The sequence below is a fragment of the Chinchilla lanigera genome, unplaced genomic scaffold (assembly GCF_000276665.1).
Source record: "Chinchilla lanigera isolate Chin_1 unplaced genomic scaffold, ChiLan1.0 scaffold00033, whole genome shotgun sequence".
Taxonomy (NCBI): Eukaryota; Metazoa; Chordata; class Mammalia; order Rodentia; family Chinchillidae; genus Chinchilla; species Chinchilla lanigera.
Window position 1 is genome coordinate 22,956,036 of NW_004955434.1, and position 21,608 is coordinate 22,977,643.

The 21,608-nt window shown below is 39.5% G+C and overlaps 1 protein-coding gene and 1 pseudogene across 4 annotated transcripts in view; one reads left to right on the top strand and one right to left on the bottom strand.

Moving 5' to 3' along the window:
- Nucleotides 1-21,608, top strand: part of Focad (focadhesin) — a 279,220-nt gene that overhangs the window by 4,465 nt on the left and 253,147 nt on the right. For 3 of the 4 annotated variants that reach the window (XM_005388739.1, XM_005388740.1, XM_013516350.1), the window contains exons 3-4: nucleotides 1,892-2,046; nucleotides 13,846-13,950. In XM_005388739.1, the coding sequence (XP_005388796.1) occupies nucleotides 1,892-2,046; nucleotides 13,846-13,950 (260 nt within the window). The remainder of the gene's footprint in view (nucleotides 1-1,891; nucleotides 2,047-13,845; nucleotides 13,951-21,608) is intronic. The other variant, XM_005388741.2, reaches the window with a different exon arrangement.
- On the bottom strand, nucleotides 9,556-11,105 carry LOC102005500 (annotated as a pseudogene).

The following is a 21,608-nucleotide window of genomic DNA, read 5'->3' on the forward strand; positions in this document are numbered from 1 at the left end:
AAAAAAAAAAAAAAAAAAAAAAATTGTTACAACACTCTGTAGAAATGAGACATAAAGGAAGTGAAGAGTATTTTTATGACTATGTGGAAAGGAATGCTTTAGAGAAAGTTGATAGAGTTACCTCTTAGGGAATATTTCTGGTTTTCAGAGAAAATGAACATAGTGGATGTGTTCTCCTACTTCAGCCTCAAATGTGAGTTATGGGTTGCTAAGGTCACACAGAGCTGGAAGAAACCTTTCATCCTACACACAGCGCGGGTGAGTGCTCAGAGCTCAAGTAATGCCTGAGACACTGCAACATCTGGGCTCAGGCTGATCAGTGTTACCTGTCTTGTGCTGGTTTAGAAACTGTTTAAGAGAGGTGCTCTGGGTGTACTCTGTGGAACCGCATGAGTGAGGGAAAGCTTTCTGCCCCCTACAACACAAATAAATGTATTTTCTTTTTCTCACATTCTTTTTGATTAGACGCTCTTTCTAGCTTCTGCTAGCATGTGGAAGTATGCATAGGGACATGCTTCCCTAATTGGCATTTATCTGGTATTTGTATGTAGTTGCATAAATTAGATTTGCAGAGAACCTTGGTCCTAATCCTGCTGATAATCACTTTATATACTGTGAGAAGATCTAGTGGTTTTAGTTAAACTGCTGAGTTTTACTGAATGTCAAATCCTTGTAACTAAATGTGTCCTCTTCCACTAATAAGGGAATTCTTCCTTCCATGAGGACATAGTATTCCTGGAGGCAACAATTTAGTCTTTTTGGGTTATTGGAGTAATGACATTTGGAACCCTTCCATATTGTCTGTACAATTTACTTCTGAATAGAAAAACAAATATAAATATTTTCTTACAGTGGTGACTGCCCCTTATCTGTACTGCTCTTTGTATATCAGTGCCTAAGACTGAAAAGAGTCTCAGCCAGCTAGCAAGAGAAGGTGGGAATCATATCTTGTTGCTTTTCATTCATTTTGGGAGCTGGGCATCTTTGCTTCTTCATTGTATATTTGCCTAGTGAATTGTGTCCAGAGGATGGAAAAAATACTTATGACTTCTTTTTGTTTTTTAAATAAAAAATCCATGTATAAATCTAAATGGACTTTAACTCACGGTACATTCAAATATAGGTTTTTGTTAATCAGTGAACCTTTTGGGGGGATCATGCGATCCCGACAAAATAATAAAAGCTAGCTTGTCTGCTTTTATAGGGTTTTTCAAAAATAAAAATGTATTATTTGCTTAAGTGGCCTTCTGGTGTTTCTGTACCAAAGAAGACAGATTCACAATGTGAGGGAAAAAAGTCACAGTGTCTTCCTTGGGAAAAACAGTTTTCTAGGCTTTTGCTGGTAGCCCTGGGGTGACTAGATTGCTAGCGCCCTGTGCTGCTTCTTTACCATCAGGGCCCACATTAGACCTGGCCAAACAGTGGCAAGGGCCTTGTGAGGGGTGCTGAGGTGCATCAGCTGATAAGGTTGGTGATGGGAGTACAGGCACATCTTCTGAAAATATTACTGCTATTTATGGCATGAAGCATAGATAATGTTGAGAGTTCAAGTTAGACTAAGTGGTGCACAGGTAGTGTTAGTGTCTGTTCAATTGCTTGCTTGAAGCATACGTCTTTGCTGTGCTGTGTTGCTTGAACTTGGGTTATGCCTCTGCCTGCAACCACCTGATTTTGCAGCCCAAACACCAGGTGAGAGTTACTGTATCAGAACACATCTTTTCCTCTCCTGGAAAATTGACTTCAGTTATTCTTGGAACAGAGTGACAGCGGTATCCTGTTGTACAAGAAAGCTATCCCACTGTGAACGGATTAAAAGGTTGATAACTGGCTGTGTTTGTGTGTGTGTTTGCTGCTCAACAAAAGTGTCCTTTAATCACTGGTTTGATTTCAGACTCCTGCTTTGAACTTGCTGTGGGAGAAGTGTTGCAGCGATAATGTCGTGGTTCGCACAGCTTGCTGTGAGGGGCTGGTGGCACTTGTTGCTCAGGACCATGCAGAGTTCAGCTATGTTCTCAATGGGATACTCAACCTGATTCCATCGACCAGGTACTCTTTCCTCCATGCTTGATCTGTTGACAGTTTAGTTTTCTAGAAAACAAGTTCACTAGTTCCTTGTTAAGATTCAGCATTTAACTGCTTGCCGAAAGAATGGTCCTGTAAGCCCTCATTTTGCCTGCTGTCAGTCACTTGGGCTTCTTGGTTTCTGCCTCTTTTATCAGCTCTCACCCAGTGCCCTCCTTTCCCTTCTTTTCCACAGGAGAATTTGTTCTGCCGGTGTTTCTGCTCACAATTTTTGCAGTATCATAGAACTGAATGCTTTATCTTTTTTTCTGCCTTGAGTGGCAAAGCTTTAACTATCAGTCTGTGGAAGCTGCCTTTCTGGGCTTGAAATCTGTTAGGCTATATAACCTCTAGCCTTTTAACCTTTCTTCATAAATCCCATTCTGTTCCCTCAGAGCATCCCTTTGTATATTTTTGGAACATTTAATATTGATTATGAGTCCAAACCCTGTAGCATCGTAAGTCCTCAGACTAGCTCTGTTCTCCTGTTCAAGCTGTTTCCTGCCCTGAGCTCTCTGCTCAGGCACAAGTGACTCTCTGCTCTTCCTGAGCCTTTGCACATGCCCACCTCTGCTTGGAGTGCTCCTTCCCATCTCCTCCTGGCGTCACTTTAGGTGTCCTTGGTTCTACCCAGACAACCCCTTTCCTGCCCAACACTTCCCTCTTTTCAGCTGAGTTAAATTTTTTTAACCATACTCTTTGATCCTTAGTAAATGGCCAGATATTTCTGAATAAGAGAGAGTTGGATCATGGCTAAAACCTTATTTTCTCTTTCTAAACACACATGCAACATACACATACAAACACACAGAATACTTTTAGAAGGATCCTATTTGTGCCCATTAAAAAGTGTTTTTTTTTTTTTATTTTTTATTTTTTTATTTTTTTGAGACAAAGTCTTACTATACATAGTTCAGGCATAGTTTGAACTCACTGTGGAGCCCAGGTTGGGCTCAGACTCCTGGTGATCCTCTTGCCTCAGGCTTCAGAGTTCTGGGACTGTGGGCATGAGCCACCATGCCCCACTAAAAAGTACAGTGGATCCTTGAGTTACAGCCTGGCTGATACATGAACAATTTGGGTTATGACCTGAATTGTAGTTTTAACTTACTGCCAAAGTCTTGAGTCCTGAAGGCTGGTCACTTGTGCTTCCAGATGGTCGCAGACACAGATTTAACCCTTGAAGGGTTCTGAAAGGAACATTACAACACCTTTTCCTGTGTAGGGTTAACTGAGAAATCCTGGGCCAGTGGTCTCTCTGAAGACACTGAGGTCTATCTGTCTTCAGAAGAGGGACTTTGAAGGCTGTGTAAAGGAGCCTGAGCCGTGAATTGACAACTTGAGTTCCAACCAGCTCTCAGGAATGAAATGAGTAAGTCAGTCAAGGGTCCCTTAGTTTTGAAGAGGATTTTTTTTTTTTTTTGAGAGAACGTTTTCTTCTTTAGCCCAGGTTGGCTTCGAATATGGGATCCTCTTGCCTCATGGCTTCGAATAAGGGATCCTCTTGCTTCAGTCTCCTGAGTAGTAGGATTACAGACGTACATTACCATGTCCAGGTTTTTTTTTTTTCTCTTGAGACAGGGTCTCCCTATGTAGTTCAGCCTGGCGTTGAACTCACTATGTAGCCCAGGCTGACCTCAAACTCCTGGCAGTCCTCCTGTCTCAGCCTTCAGAGTGCTGGGATTACAGATGTGTGCTACCGTACGTGGCTAACTGTACAGTTTTAGCTTTGCTAATAGTGAGTCATGTAACATCTGATTATAACTATTAATAACCTTAGGTTTTAAAAATATATTTCTTGAATAGGGAATACATTCATAATGAGTATATGAGGCACACTGTGTCCTACCCCATCTCTGTTTTTATCACAGAGGTAAAACTCTTATTAGGTCTTGTCTTTTTAAAGGTATTCTATGTATATATAACTGAAAAATTTTATATATATATATATATATATATATTTTTTTTTTTTTTTTTTTCCGGTTCAAAAAACAGCAATAGTAGTATGCTATACATGGTATCCTTTATTTTGCATTTTTCATTGAAAAATATGTTTTGAGCTCATTACATATATAAAGAGTTTTAAAATTTTTCTAGCTGTATAATATTCCGTCATATGTATGTAGGAGCTATAATTTATGGATGCCCTATTGTTTCCAGTCTTTAGCAAGAATAGACAAGTACTTCAAAGAATAATCTTATCTATAAGGGTGATTATTGGTTTTCAAAATTCTTTGGAAATATGGCCAAGACATGGGAAAAAATCTTGAATTTTGTAGTAAGAAAATATAGAAATTTTCCCAATGGAAGGATACTTTTTTTTTAAGTTTCTTTTTTGAGAAAGTTCATGTAGTCTTAACCACTAGCCACAGGGAGACTTCGAGTAGACCCTGAAGCCATCCAGTTTAATATATATATATGTATATTTTTTTTTTGGTTTTTCTCCGGTACTGGGAACCGAACTCACGACCTTGTGCTTGCCAGGCAGGCGCTTTGCCGCTGAGCTAAATCCCCAGCCCTATTTTGTTTGTTTTTTAGGGATGGGTTCTCACTGTATTGGCCAGTTATAGACAGATGCTGGGCTCCAGGCATTGTCTCACCTCAGCCTCCCCACTATGGGAGCTGCAGGCAGGTGCCACTGTGCCTGGCTTCCCATTTAGTTACTGAATTAGTTTGATCATAAAATGTGTTACATAGTGCTGTTTTATTGTTGCCAGTAGAGGGAATAATTGTCAAAAACCAGAATTTAAACTTTATTTCAAGTAGCAGAATTTTGAGGTTTGTAGCAATTACAAAGCCTCAACTTTGTACTGTTTATGTATTTTTATAAAAGCAAAAATGAGAATCCAGTTTAAGACATAAGCTAATTAAAAACAGGTGCCCCCAAACAACTGTCTCCTCCAGATACTGCTGAGGGCATCTTCTGAGACAAAACTGTCTCTGTCTTTGGGATCTAAAAGTAGAAATGATTTTGGCTGGATCACTTTGAGTTTTCAGTTTCCATTATTTAAATTTCTACTTGTCTGTGGATTTCTGTTTTTAAGATAGAGGCTTAGCAGAATCTAGAGGCATCTTGGGAACTGAGCTGCGCCATGATTGCTTTTCTTTGATTTAGAAAACTAACCCTAAAACCTTGTTCTCCCATCTTGCTTATTTTCTAACCTAACATTCCTCTGCAGCTGAGAAGGAGCTGGGGGTGGGGACAGAAAAAGCCAATAGTGAGGAGAAGCCCACTGTAGACTAGATCGAGGATGTGGCTCATGGAGGTTTCTTAGAATTTCAGCAGAAAGCTTCAAAGAAAAACAGAAAAGTGGGTGAAGTCAGCTTCCAGCTATGTAACTTGCTCCTGGGCCCTTGGCAGGTTGAGCCTGTCACAGGCCCTTGAAACACATGTAGAAGTCCCCCTCCCACCTGAAACCCAGCCATGATTTGTGGGACATTGTTTTAGAGCCTGCTTTATTGTATAGTCTAACTCTGAAAAAGACTTGACGTTCGCAGTGCTCTGGTTGTCTAAACTTCAGGGAGTGGCTGGGAAAGTGTCTGGCTCTGCTTGAGAGACTGTTCTTTTCAAAGGAACAGTTTGATGTCCTAGTGTGTTCTCAGTTCAAAGCCCAGGCAACATGAAACAACTGGAAACTGGTTTTTATAGCTTCTGTAAACAAAGAAATGGATTTAAGGCCTCTAAAATATTCTTTTAATCAGTAAGGAAATTTGAAAAGAAAAATTTTCCCTGGGGAGGGTGAAGGAAAGAAGATCACAGAGGAGGCATAGTAAGGAAATCATTATCACCCATTGAATGTGAATTTTGAAATTAACCAAAACTGTAATTAAAGTGAATGATGTATCATTGCAGTATATACTTTTCTTGTCCTTTGAGGAATTGTTTGTTTTAAATTTAGATTGTTTTTGGTTTTGTTTTTATACTGAATTTTCCTCAGATAAAGAATCCCAGAGAAGGAGTTTCCCATCTTTTCTTTCCTTAGATTTTTTTCCCCCTTGGCTATGCCAGCTCTCAGAAAGCTCATGCAGCCATTGTTACCGTTGCTTAGTAACAGGATTGTGAATAAAACCTTACTTTCCTGTGGAACCAGGTATTCATTTTTCCATACTGAGGTGTCATGACAGCCTGTAATTTCAGCTCACTTCCTCCCATCCTGCTGCTTTTAAAAATGTGCTTGATAGGAAGGTTATAAACTAGGCTGACACCTTATTTGTGTGCCTTTTGTGATTCCAAAGAGAGAAAGGGTATGTGGTTGATGTATTTTGCGAATATAAAAAGGATGGGATATTGAAGTATATTTTCTGATTCCTAAAGTCTGCCTTTTAATGAAATTTTGTATAGGATTTTAAAAATTACCATAGTGGGTCCTGACTAAAGCTGTTGGGTCAATGAGTGTTTAATCATGGATTCATAAGGGTCCAGTGACTAGAAATGATTTTGAGAACTATTTGAAGATTTAGGATTATTTACCAAGAAGTTTCTCATTTCTTAGGGATTTCTCTTTTGTTGATGACCCTGTTCCTTAGGAAACTTGATCACTTTGTTATGTAGGAAATGGGTAGCAACCAGGGAGACATGCTGTTCGTGTCTTGTGTTACTGAAGCTGTTGTGTACTATTTAGCTTCTTCCCTTTGTTTTATCTGGCAGGAGAAGGACCAAGGAAGGCGCCTTTATGAGGGAAGACAGCATGCTTTTAATCTGTAGCTAGAGTGTCAGACTGTTACCTCATGAATTTGAGATGGTTTTAGAGTTTATTAATGCATTGATATCATTGCTCATTTAACTCTAATCAGAGAGTGTCGGAATTACCAGGGCATGCCTGTTTTCCCATGCTGTCTTTTAAATATTTCCTTTAAGCCTGTTAGGTCATTTCTAAGTGTTCTCTTTTTTTGTTTCGTCAGTACTTTTTCTTTCTCTAAAATTCTAGGATCCCTCTAAACTTGAAGCTCATAAACAGAAAAGTGATTCCAGCTACTTTCTCATCTGGAACATTCTGCCCTATTTCGTTTTAAGTTTAGTGATCTGGCTGAAGGCTGTGTTTGTCACAGAATCTTCCATTTTAAGAGTCTTATGCTAAGATGTTTCTAGGTGATTTAAGAACAGTGGCTAATGAACACATGTTACTTTTATAATGGAAAAATGCTTTAGAAGAAATCTGGCTGTTTTCTGTTACTTAGAAGACAAATGACTGTGCAGAACATTCTCAAGCAAAAGCTCAATGTTCTCAGGCAAAAGCTCAATAACATCTTTTAGATTTTTTTTTAAACAAGCATTCTTTTTTGTCAATTATTTAAGCCTGAGTTCCCCGGAAATGTTTTTTATTTTCTTCCTCTCTTCCTGTCTCTTTGTCTCTGCTTTCTCATCATTTTATAATGAATTTAGGCATGATTTGATCATTAATGCTTATCTATCCCTTATTTGCTTTGACTTAACTGTGTTTTAGGATGACAGAATATCTTTTTCAGAGATCTTAAATCCTTTGTAGTTAAAGAGAAATGGCCACGTTTAGGTTATCTGTTCCAGGGTATCCGGGGATCTCCATGGTGCCCCTTTTGGGGTATCATGTCATTTTCTTAAACTCAAGCCTTTCTTTTAAATTCTACCCCTGGTCAAACATAAATACTTCCTTGTCCCTCATATTTGATATATTTTCAAAGCAAAGAATTAAACTTTATTTGTAGTCTTTCCCAACGGAGACTAAGTTTGTATGAGTCATATTCAGTGTTGTAATCAAGTAAACCCCAAACAAAAGAAACCTGATACATATTATTCATATGCACAATAGTGATCATGCCATAATCTGCCTAGTGAAAATCAATTTGCTTGAGTGGTTTTAATTAGTATAATTTATACAGCCTGACTGTTATGGTTGATATATTGTGTCAACTTGGGGAGTCTAGAGGTTTGGCTAAGTGACTCAGCAGGGGGCCAGGGTGCTTACTTTGCTTACTCCTGTGCAGAGGAGGGCTTGGAGCTTATGTGAGTGCTGCCCACCCCCTGGGTGGGAGTAGCCTGTTTACAATGTAAGGGAGGAAAAGAGGCTGCTTGCTGCCATTCCTCCCTTTTGCTCTGGTTGTTTTTGCTGCGTTCTGCTGCCCTCAACATTTGCCCTCTGCCGTGTGCTACTCTGCCTCGGAGCCAGCTGAGTATGGACTGAAGCTTCCACAAACTGTGAGCTAAATAAACCTTTCCTTCCTTAATTTTGGGTGTTGGGTATTTTGTCTCAACAATGAGAGAAAAGTAACTAAGACATTGACTAAAAAACTTTTTCTTTTTTAATTTTAAAGAGAAAAGAACAAAAACAAAATAACAAAAATAAAACCACACAAAAACAATACAGAATCCCAAAAAAATTAGGATAGGAAATGAGCAATGGTTGTTATATTACATATTGTTATCTTCACAGTACCTGTTAAGATTACCAGATATAGGCATGCAAGACTGATCAAACAATTACACATTAACTTTTCCTTTCAATAAACCATTAGAAATCAGTAGTACAATTGTCTTAGTGTGTATGTGTATACACACACACTTTTTTTCACTACCATCTTTCTTTTCTCCTTTCCCTCATCCCAGTTTTTCTTTCGTTTTGAGCAGTTTCTTTCCCTTTCACAATATCTATTGTACCTTTCATATTTTATTAACTCTTTCAGATTCTTACACTAGGGAACCAATATGATGTTTACACGTGTGAGTTCAGTTTATTTGACTTACAAGTATGGTCTCTAGTTGCATGCATTTACTTATAAAAGCCTCTAGTTTATCTTTCTTTATAGCTGAGTAATACTCCATTGTATAAAAATACCATATCTTTTTTATCCGTTCCTCAGTTGATTGGCATTTGGGTTGTTTCCAAGATTTAGCTATGACAAACTGTGCTATAAACAGGGGTGCACATATCTCACTGTGGTATGATGTTTTCAGTTCTTGTGGAAAAATACCCAGAAGGGGAATAGCTGGGTTCAGTGATGAAAAACTCTTTTTTTCTGCTTTTTCTCTTTCTGTTTTCTATATATCATTGTTAACCCACACTCCCTTTTTTTTTCATAAGGAATAACATTTTATTGCTGTGATCACAAAATCATAATTTCTGTACAGGAATGTAAAAATGAACATTAATAATGCATTGATAATTCATTTCATTGAGGGGAAACATACTACTGAACATATAAAGAAAAAATATTGTAAAATTTTCTGGTCTTGCAGTGCACATTTTAGTGCAAGTATTTAAGACACATAGTGTTCAATTCAGCAAAGTATTGCAGAATGTCATGCCACAGTCCACTTAATTCAGATGATCAGGGCATGCAGCTTGTAATAAAATGTCAGAGTGTGTGTGTGTGTGTGTGTGTGTGTGTATTTATTTATATGTAAAAAACCACGTGTAATTCATAAAACATAGAGTGGTTTATTTGGATGGTTGTAAGTGATTCACTGTGGAGTCGGGATGACTGGCCACATCCAGGGTTGTCTCCAGTGGAACAGTCCTCCTACCAGGCGATGGCTTTGGCCTCAGGCAGGAAAGCCTCCCAGTATTTTATCAGCTGTTGCTGTGCTTGTACTAATGATTCTAAGTACTTGATGATAACAGCTTTAAAATCCTTCACTCATTCTTTCTCAAATCTTCCCACTTCTTTTCGAATTGTTTTAGAGATCTGTTCAAAATGTCTTTCTCCTTGTTGTACTTTCGCCTCCCACTCTCTTATTTCATTTTTAGCTTGCTGTATTTTATCTGGTTTGTTAGCGACCATCATTTTTGCCTCAGTTTCACATTTTTTGAGCAAAGTAATTTGAGCGTCTTCCCATTTTTGCCAGCACTTCATTTGATGGTCAAACACACCTTTTACTGCAGAAATAAGACAAATGTAGTCACTAAGTAGCTCTGAAAACATACAGAAGTAAGCAAAAGCTTGTTCTTGATGTAACTGGTTTATTTTCTCTTCGACCTCTGCAAGCTGAGACAGAGCTCTAGATAAACTGGTATGATCCTCAGAATTACCTAACATGGCAGCACTTTTAGCAGAGGCCGCTATATTGGCTCAAAGTTCTTTTCTATGACAAACCAAGGCTTCAGCACTGGCATGAAGTTTCCTAAGTTGCTGGTCAAGATTCTCAAACTGCTGCTGCTTTTCTTCAAACCATGCATCCGATTCATTCATCTTGATTGTCACTTTGTTGACAGCATCTGCAGCCTTGTTCACCATCCTCAATATCCCAGCTCCACTCAGAGCCTGTGTGTTAACTGCTCTGGATAGCTCTGAATTTTCCAAAAATTGCCTTAAGTCAGGATCCTGCAGTAAAGTTGGATGTTTTACTATTCTTTGAAGATACCTTTCAAGAGCTGCTCTTCGTTTTTCTATAAACTCAGTGGATGATGAATCTTCTTTACCTACTTTGACCTTGGTCATACCTACTATACTCTTGAGCTGGTGGCACAATATAACCAACATGTAAATGCTTGCTTGCTAATTTTCTGTGCAAACCAAGAAAGTCACTGAATCTTCTTTTAACTGCAAATTCAGTCTTACTGAACGTGGAAAGAGAAGTCTTCGTTGTTACTCTGTGTGCCATGTAAGCATTCATGCCATCACCAACTCTCTCTGGATCTGACACACAATTTCTATATCAAAAATATCTCCATTTGCTTCTTCAATCTTTTCTCTGGACCTGTCAAAGATCACAGGAGCTGACACACTCTTGAATCCCATTCGAGGAGAAATGAGTGTAGTAGGGTGACAGGTGTGACTGCAGGAAAAGACTCTGAGGACAGGATAGGGTCCCTTTCTGGGCTGTCCAAAGAAACTTCTGTGGCTTCTGCAAACAGATCTTCTCTGTCATCATCTAGTACAACATCTGATGGTTTGGGGCCATTGGAGTTTGCGTTAACATCCTCTGTAAGAAGACTAGCTGGTTCTGGAGATGATGGACTTGACTCCAGGGTGGACACAGTGCTGGTGAACAGGTCCTCGCCATCCTCCAGCTCTTCAAAGTTGGTGGGCCTCCCATCCCTCAGTGGGGGAGGCTCCCTCTCGGCTGCCATCTTCGCTTACTGGACTACTGCGCAAGCTCTCCCTCTCAAAATAGAGTCTGAGACTTACCCAGTGAGGGAGATTCTTTTATAGGTGGTATTTGTTTTTTCATTAAGAGACACAGTATCTGATTTTTTTTTTTTTTTATTTTTAAAAAGTAAAAGAAGGATAACATAATAATGGGGGGGGCTTACCAAATTACAGACAAAGTGGTAGGAAATTATCAATGGTTATTGTTTTACATATTGTTATCTACAAGATAATTTCTCAGGAAAACAAATAGGCAAATAATAGTGAGTTACAGACAAAAGAGGTAGATTATCAATAGTTGTTGTACTGTACTTTGGTATCTTCAAAGTGGCTTCTAAAGAAAATAAATAGAGCTATACATGAGTGACCTATTGAATAATCATTAACTATTCTCAATGGTTGTTGTAGGAAACACATAATAATAAACATGCATCCATTTATGAAATGGGATAGGAGCAATACACACATTACATAGTTATGGATAGATTAGTAGGAAAATATCAATGGCTGCTGTAATACATGGTGGTATCTTCAAAGTAGTTTCTCAGGAAGACAGAGATATGCAAGAAGGATCTAACAAGTAGTTACAGCCTAAGGATTGTGAAAAATAGCATATTACCTTCTCACCAGTGACTCCTTTCACTGAGGTGTGATGGCTGGAAGGAAGGCCAGGATTGAAAAGAAGGACCGAGAGACTTGCACCTGTGTCTAGCAACAGGCTGTTTTCTTGTTCCTCCATAGTCAACATCTCTATGGCTCCTCCATAGAGATGACGGTCTGGCCAGAGGGAGAAGGCAGAGTATGCCCCAGGCCCTCTCATTCCTGTTGAACTAACTGGTAGGATGGGTCTGAGCTCTGGGGCCTTTGCTTCAGAGGGCTCCAGTGGTCACCTTTGCATTCAGGACATGGCCCCACTGCCCTCTTAGGGCAGTTCCCCTTGAGGTGGCCTGGCTTTTAACAGTGGTAGCAGATGAATGTAGTCGTTAAGTTCTTCTTGGGGCCCCGGGAAGCAGACTTGGGATCTGTTTCTCTTAGTGCTGCAGCAAAAGCAACTGCTTTTTCTTGGTCTCTCTGTTTTCTCTCCTTGGCCTCCTCCTCATCATGGCCATATGACTCTCTGAGCTGTGCTTTCTGTAATGAAGTCAGACGTTTAGACCTAGGAGCAGGTTCTTAATAAATTCGTGATAGAACAGTCATGATTTTCATGTTGATAGATCTCTAGGCCTTTGAAAAGGAAACAGTGAAGAATTATAAAGAATGATAGACTGGAATATCATTCTTTATAGTCCAGGATCCTCAGCTACAGAAAGTGCCACTCAGAGTGAATGAGTATGAAGAATTGCAAACAAGGCATTTATTTTAAGTGTGGATGTTGAGATACCTTCTTCCTAAGCATCGGAGTAAGAGGAGTCTAGAAACTTAAGAGTTTCAATAGAAAAAGTTCTCAAGAATCTCAGCAGTCCCAAAGGAAGAAAGCAAGGCAAAACCTCTGCTACCCAAGGAGGTTCTCAAGGAGTGCCATATAAGACAAACCTTTGTAAGACAATTACAGCTCATTCTAGTTTTTAAAACTTTCTTTTTAAATTCGTGTTGTGTTGCAGTGGGATTAACTGGACAGTTTGTTGAGGAAAATAAAGTACCATGGAATTGACATAGTACCAACATAGAGGATGTGAACAAAGCTAATATTTTACATCCATCAGAGAAAATACACAGGCGAGATGAGGGTTTGTTTGGTACTGGGAATCAAATTCACGACCTCTCACTTGCCAGGCAGGCGCTGTGCTGATGAGCTATATCCCTGGCCCCTGGCATGGAGGATTTTCATGGGAAAGTTTTCATGTAGAATTGAGACCTCTGTTCATGAAACTATCCACATGGGCGAGAAACCATGTATATATGCTACCTGACACAAAAGATTCATCTGTGAGTCTACACTGCATGATCATAAGAGGGTCCATGTGAAATAGAAAACAAACCATTGTAAAAATTGGAAAATGCTTGAACTGCAAGGGAAACCTCAACATTCTCTAAAGAGCATACTTAGGAACTAAACCATCTGAGTATTCAAAACAGTGCTATGTAGTGGAAATATAGCATGAGCCACAAAAGTGAGTCTCATGTAATTCAAAATTTTCTAGTAGTCATATTAAGAAAATAAAGAAAAAAAATGTAGTGTTATTCTGTAATTCTCTTTTAATGTGGATTATTTGCTATGCTTGGTCCCCTAGCCCATTTTTTTGAGTGGCTAGTCTGCTTCATAAGTGTAGTTATTTTTCATAGTCTGCTAATGTTTATAAATAAAGTACTTGATCATTCCTTGTGGGTGACTGGTGTGGTCAGTGCTTGAAATTAGGGGGCTGTGTTTTCCTGACTGACTTCTTATTCCAAGAGTTATACAGAGTCCATTGATAGTTGAGTGGTTTGATTCTGTGGCACTTTCTCCTCCTTTAGATGTGGAGCCCTTGCTGTGCTCTGGGATGAAGTGGCTGCCTTGGGTGGCTGCTGTTCAGTGTGGTGGCAAGTGCTCCAGTATTTAAACGTGGTAGGGTGGGGCTGGGCGTGTAGCGCACGGTAGAGCACTTGCCTAGCATGTGTGAGGCCTTTTGTTAAATCCCCAGCAACACGCTCGCATGCGCGCATGCACACAAGAATAAGCACTTGATTAACATACTCAGTTTTTGTCTGTAATATTTAACATGTTATTCTATGTATTTACAGGAATGCACATGGTCTGATAAAAGTCATTATAAAATTATTACAAATGCAAGCTGTGAAGGAAGGACAAGGTGGGGAAAAGAACATTCAGAATATATATACTATTAGGTAAGTCTTTGTGAAGAAATTGATTGTTTTTTGATACTGGGAAAAGAATTGAATTATTAAGACATGCTATGAGTCATGGTAATCCATTAAGAAGTAGTTATTTAACTCAGTGGTATAACAATGATTATGGATCCTGTTTCAAGGAGGATTGAGATAGAGTTGATCACTAATGTGGGTTCAGGGTTGCTTCCTTAGGGTTAAAATTGGTTACCCAAATTCAAATTATTCTTTTTGCTTTTGAGTATGTAACTATCTTCCCATTACTGTGAACACTGGAGTGTTTACTCAGCAAATGTACTTAAAGCTGGAGGGTTTAGGTAAAGCACAAGAGTAAGCTTTCTCAGTATGAAAGTACAGTCATAGCTGGGTACTCGATTGCTTTGAAATTTGTCTTACTTGCTGCTTGACACATTTTGATGGGAAAATTTTGTCCCAGTACTCGTCATTCATTTGCTGCTTGACACATAAGCTAGAACTTGTTGATCTTGGTTGCTTCTTGACTTGCTGCCCTTTCCAGCTGGAACACTTTGTTGATAGTGTTTGGTAGTCAGAGGAACAATTAATGACAAGTACTGCGGTACCACTGCCCTAGAAGACTGTTGTCTGCATGTGTTACTATCCAGGGCAAGGGCAGTGGTTAGCCATCTTTATTTATCTTTTCTTTGTCTTTGTAGAATGTAATAAGAATAAGAATGTAACAAGATAGAATTATTTAAAAAAGGAAAAGACAGCAGCAATGATAGTAAAACGTGTTGGATTTTATAGTGGAGTTGTGGGCAAAGAAGAGTGATGTACTCCCAGAAAGCTGCTTTAAAAGAGGGGCTCTTGGTTAGTGGAGGATCTATCTGGAAAGTGCACATAATCCGTTTATGTTGTCCGAGGAACTCTCTCCAGTGACAGATCCAGAGTGTGCTTGTTTCCAAAGGACGAGACTATGGAACCATAAACAGTATATTCGTTTATGAAGGGAAGATAGCTTACATGGGCTGTGGAGACATAGCAGGGAAGGAAGTTATGTCTTAGTGAGCCGTGATTAGCTTGAGATTACAGCACCTGTAGTGTTGAGACGTTAACAGCATAGCTGTCAAAAGCTATGAGAGAGTCTCCAAAATAAAGGAACGCCTTTTGCTTACTGGTTTTTATATTGCTTTCCTTTTATAATAAGTAAACAGTATTTTATATAGTACCATGATCTTCCCTGTAATTTTAGTGCTGCTTATGATTTTATTTTTATGAGTATATTGTTGAGAGTTTCTTAAGCTATTTTTAAAAACAAGATTGGATTTGTATTTTTATATATTTTTCTTAGCATGTTCTGTGAATATTTTCAAGCATATAAAAAGTTAGAAGAATGTGGGCAATGAATTTATTGATTTTTAAAAAATTTATTTAAAAGAGTAAAAGAAGGATAACATAGTAATAGAGGGATTTACTGAATTACAGACAAAGTGGTAGGACAATATCAATGGTTGTTATTTTACCTTTTGGTATCTTCAAGATAGTTTCTCAGGAAAACAAATAGACAAATAATAGTGAGTTACAGACAAAAATGGTAGGAAATTATCAATGGTTATTGTACAATACTTTGGTTTCTTCAAAGTGGTTTCTAGGGAAAACAAATAGAGCTATACATGAGTGATCAATTAAATAATCATTGACCATTCTCAGTGGTTGTTGTTGAAAACACATAGTAATAAACATATATCCATTTGCGAAATAGCATAGGAACAATACAAACATTACAGAGTTATGGACAGACTGGTAGGAAATTATCAATGGCTGCTGTAATACATGTTGGTATCTTCAAAGTGGTTTCTCAGGAAAACAAAGATATGCAAGAAAGATCTAACAAGCAGTTACAGCCTAAGGGTTGTGAAAAATAGCATATTACCTCCTCACCAGTGACTCCTTTCACTGAGGTGTGACAGCTGGAAGGAGGGCTGAGATTGAAAAGAAGGACCGAGAGATTAGCACCAGTGTCCAGCAATAGGCTGTTTAATTTTCCTCTATAGTCATGATTATGCTGGGCTTCTCCTTGAAGATAACGGTCTGGCCAGAGTGAGAAGGCACAGTATGCCCTGGGCCCCTTCATTCTTGTTGGACTAACTGGTAGGATGGGTCTGAGCTCTAGGGCCTCCTCTTCAGAGGGCAGACCAATCTCCAGTGGTCACCTTTACAGTCAGGGCATGGCCCAGGGGGCTGCTTAGGGCAGTCCTTCTTGAGGTGGCCTGGCTTTTGACAGTGGTAGCAGATGAATGTAGTTGATGAGTTCTTCTTGGGGCCCCAAGAATCAGACTTAGGGTCTGTTTCTCTTAGTGCTGCAACAAAGGCAGCTGTCTTTTCTCGATCTCTTGGCCTCCTCCTCCTCACGGCTATAAAATACTGAGGAGGACATCTCAAGTGAGCTATCTGGGGAAAAAGCCATTTTTCGTAGCTTTTTTCTACTATTTGGGGCTGAATGAGTAATAAACTTATCTTTAAGAATAGTTTATCCCTCTACTGACCTGGGATTCAGGCAAGTATGCTCTATCACTGCCTCTTGTTTAAGAAAGCAGAGGGGTATTCTCGCCAGCCTCCCAGCGCATTGGGATCCCTCAGCCACTTAGTGTCCTCTCCCCAACCATCAACACAGGCGGCAGGAACATGTAGATGAAGTCCTCGGCCCACTAGTCAGTCTCAGCACCATCAGGTACAAAGTGTCCCAGGCAGGTAACCTAGACACGTACCTTCTCCATGAAGGTGGTTCTTCAAAATCTGAATATTGGGCACTCATGAAATCCATGAAATCTCAGTGCAGACCTCTCCAGAGCTCCACTCGCTCCTCTACTGCAGCCTGTACAGTTAGAGGAAGAATGACCTCCAGGGTGTCTCCCCAGTTATTGCACAAGGTTTTCCTGGTTTCCAGCTCCCGAATGGCTCCTGCGTCCCCAGTCAGCTCAACCTTTGAGTCATCGGGTGTTGGTACTCTAGTGTTCTCTTGAGTCCTTGTTCATCAGCTGCTCCTCCGCTGACTCCAGATCTTTTTGGCTCTCAAGGGCAGGGCCAAGAGTGACGCGCCATGTGGCATGTTTTCCCAGAGGTTTCTCCATGTCGGGATGGTTCATGCACGTCTCTGGGCGGGCCTATTGTGTCAGTGCTTCTTTGTGGCATGGTGTTTCTTGACTGTGTGGCGGTGGCCTGCACAAGGGCTGGCACACGTCTTCACGCTGCTTCCTGGGCGCCTGCTGCCTGCCTTTCTGGGCGCCTGCATGGCCTCCCAGAGCGGGCACCTGTGCGACCAGGTGCGCCAGCCCCAAAGGACCCATGCTCCCCAGCTGTGTGGTGTCCTGGAGAGGGCCTGATTTATTTTTAAATAGGAGAAGCAGAATGGAAATTATTTGAAAATACTCCATAAACTTGTTTTGTGCAGGATAAAGTTTCAAAGTGATAAATATGCTTTTTAAAATTTAAACTTGGTAATGCTCCTTTATAATACAAATTTCAGGTTTCTCCTTCATGTATTACCTTGAATAGAATTGATCTTTTAGATGAGCAGATCTTAGTAGTTCTGAAGAGACATTAGCATTTCTTTCTTTTTAAAAAGAAGTTACCAAAAAGAGTTTAAAGTCTTGGGCCAGAATTCCAGTATAGGACACAATTCTATTTTATTGTCATTCAGTGAGGCGTATTTATTTATAAACAGAGAAGCTATTAGAGTTTTAAATTTAATTTTTATATGTTTTATTGAGATATAGTGCACAAAATATTTGATTGACTCATTTAAGGTATATAATTCAGTGGATTTCAGTGTACTCATGGAGTTATATGACCATTACTACAGTCAACTTAAAACATTTTCATTATCCCATAAAGAAACTCCTCACTCTCTGGCAGTCACAGTGTATTTCCCTCCTAGCCAGTGGGGTACTTTTCAGTTTGGGTTCTCAGTACTGGCTGGTCACTAGAACAACGTGAATGTGCTTAGAAACAAACAAACATGGGCAGAGTCAGACATCAGCGACTAACAGGACCAGACTCTCTGCAGTGAAGCCTGGTGTTCTTTTAACGGATCAGGTGCATCTGATTCACAGTGAGCACAGTGTGGCAGTCAGCTGCTCTCCAGCACACATGCTGATCCCCTGGGGATCTTGCTGAACTGCAGACTGTCCTTACCCTAGGCCCTGCTCAGGATGCCTGTCTAATAAGCTCCCTGGTGACCCTGTGCTGCCCGCAACACCCTAAGGAGGAGAACTACATGGCATCAGCGCTGCCAGGGAGCTTGTTTAGGAAGGCAGTGACTTGGACTCCATCGCAGGCTCCCTGAATCAGAGCAAATGGGTTAGGAATATATTCCAGGTAACTCATGGGCACTTTAATGTTTAAGATACATTGGTTTCAATAACAATAAAAGAAACTTTTGCACCATGCAGAGCAATTAGGGTTACTCTCATTTTCATTCTGATTGTCTCACAGTCTGATTGATGGGCCTGCAGTCATTTGTAATGTTCAACTTGTTTTGTTTATAATTCACTTTCTCTTGTAGTTGGTTCTTTTAACTGCAGTCTTGTTTTCAGAAGGCAGTAGGTGTAAGGTGTGAATAGGGAGCTTAATTTGAGGAGCCCAAAAGAATGGATACATAAGGTTTATCCAAAAAGAATGGATATATAAGAATGGATACATAAGGTTTATCCTAATGTGCCACATTAAGAAGTCCAGAATCAATCACCTGAGTTGGCATAATCTGGTAATGTTTACGGAGGGCCCTTATGTGAATGGCTGTTTGCTGCTATAAATCAGTAGAGTGTAATCGACTGTATAAGAGCCTTAAGTTTCTCCAGGGGGGATTGTGGATTGCAGAAACAGAAGAGAGGTGAGCTTGAAGAGCAGATTCCCCTCAAGAGAGCTATGACTACCTGAGTCAGGCATAAAATTGTCATGCTATTTTAGAGCCTTCTTTGCCACATGTTGGATAGCAATATCATCCAGCCTTTGAGAGGGGACCGATGAGCTGTGTAAGAAAGCATTAAAAAAGGATTCGAAGGCTTAGAACTCCACTGAGAGGTGTTCTCTGGTTATGATTGTGATGTAGGATTAATTTAAAATAAAAGTAGTATAGCAGATAACTGTAAGTTTTGTGAGTATGAAATTAATCTGTTTTTATAGTATTGAGGACTTCTGTTGTGTACAAGTAGGTTTTAAGTTTTCTTCTTTTTGTCCTAGTGGCTCATTAATTGAAATCATAGGAAAACAGAATCCTTGGTCATTTTAAATGGACCTATACTCAGTTACATAAGTTGTGCTAGTATGGTGATAGAGAGAGAATATTTGAGGAACAAGAATCTTAATCACTGGCTTCTCCTGGCCTTTGTCCAGTTCCTGAAGGAGTCCAAGAAAGGGTGTACTTTTTGTTTTACCTAGGACTGAATGATTCTCAAATTTCTTATTCATAGAAGCTACCTAGGGAGCTTGTTAGTATAGTTTCTCAGTCCCACTTGCCAGGAATTCTCATTCATGGAATGGTTTTATCTGAAACTCAGGAATCAGCATGTTTATCCAGTTGCTCAGTGAGTTATTTGTGGATCACACTTGAGAAATATTTCTTTAGTCCCTAAGAGATGGATAACACCATATGTGACTGTAGGGACCCCATTGGGGTAGGCTAGAGGGACTCTTGAGTGGCTCAGTAATACCTCTTTCCTTCTGTTTCCTATTTGGGAGGCAAGAGATCTCTGTGTTCCTAAGCACCAAGACACAGAATTTGTCCTACCATGTCAGCCATGTACAATGAAGAGGCCAAAAGCAAGACCAAAGAAAAATTCTAAAGGAAAGACAATGCGAGGAGAACAAGGCAACTGCACATGCAAGAAAGTAACATAAGATTATTTGTTCAGTGGAATACTTCCATGGCCTCAGTATGTGTTCATACTCCTGGTCAGATGGTGGGTGGGTGGTTGTAGGAGCAGGAGAAGAAGAGTCCTGAACACTCTTACAGAAACTGACACTGATTTCAGTGTTTACGGTGCATAAGGAGCTCAGTTGAGTTTTGGGTATGTATGCCTGGAACATGGTCAGTGCATCTACACTTTGTTAAGGGATTTGGGTACAAGTAATCTACTAACCATACTTTGAGGACCATTGGAATACAGTGTATATGGCTAATACAGCTCATATTGCTTAACCAGACCTTTTCTCTAGGCATTCCTTGTTTAGCCTTGTGACTTAACCAAGATTAGGTGGGGATATTTACATGATTGCAATTGTCAGTATTTTTCAGGGGGAGTAACTGGAAGAACAGTTCAGTATATGTGGTTATTGTTTTTTTTTTTATATGTGGTTATTGTGATTGTAAAATGTGTCCCATGAGTCTCAACTCTAGTTGCACATTAGAGCAACTTTTGAATATACACATGCCTGTCTACCAACAGTAATGAGAGAGCATAGCTAAGAATAATGGGAGGCTTGGTCCGAGGAACTGATGTGTATCCAAAGCTCCAGGGCAGCGCCCGGAGTGCTGGTGGGGTGGAGAATGACTGGTGCATTGTTACAGTCAGGCTGTGGGGCTTGGCCATTGCCAGACCTTCAGATTGGTAAGATTTTTATGTGAATTCTTCGGATTAAATGCTGGCAGCCAATTCAAATGGTAAAAAATAAAGGTAGGCAGACAAAACACATTTGCTCAGAGTGTACAATTCATAGACAATGAGATTATGACCTCTAGTTTATGTATATAAGTTTTCAAGAACTTTTGAAGCATTTTTCTGTTTGTGGGCAATTTTTATGTTAACTAGCATTTTTCTTTTTACTACTGAAATATCGTTTACTTTTGACTTTCTTTTTTCTCCCCCTTTTGTTTTTCTGAACTTTATTTAACTAAGACTCCTCTCTGTAACATTTATATTTAACTAAATTATTGAAGCACTAATATTAATCATATAGATAGTAAGGCAGAGAATAAATATTTAGTATTTTTGTTGCAAGACTGAATAACCAAATTTTTATGGTTTGTAAATCATCAGAGGCTCACTTTTTTCATGCACTTTGTAATTTGTCATTTTCTTCTTGAAATTTTATCATGTGCTTTTGCTTTTAATTTTGTCTCTGCATATTCATATTATGGCAGTCTTTTAAAAATCTCTCTTCCCTTAGCTAAAGTGAGGAAATAGCTGCAAATTCATGAGCAGTAACTGCTTGTTCCAAAATTCATGCTTTATTCTGATGTGCCAGACAGTGGCTGACACGCACAAATATCAAATGTTAAGAATCTTTTTTGTGGGAAGATTTGGTCTAACCAGCATCAAGCTGTACTTTGTGAAATAAGGGAATATTAAATGACTTGGCAGATGGTGCGCTCTGAAGTGGGTGATTCGGCCAGTAGTCATGGGTGCTTGTACCTGAGATGACAGTCATGTGCTCGTCCATGTGTTCATCAGTTTTGTGGTGTTATGTAGTTTGTTTGGATGGAGAGTTAGTGTTAAGAACGTAGAGTTAGTGGTCTAAAGTCTAAGATGCTTTGCAGTTCATATTGCTTCTTTGACTTAACACCAAGTGCAAATTTATCCCTTAGGGTTTTTGAATAAAGAGAAAGGACCAAATAGACACAAATGTAAGTGCACAAAGACCAATTGATGTTTGTGAGTACCAAAATGTCGCCCTGTTTTGTTTTTTTTTTTTTTTTTTTT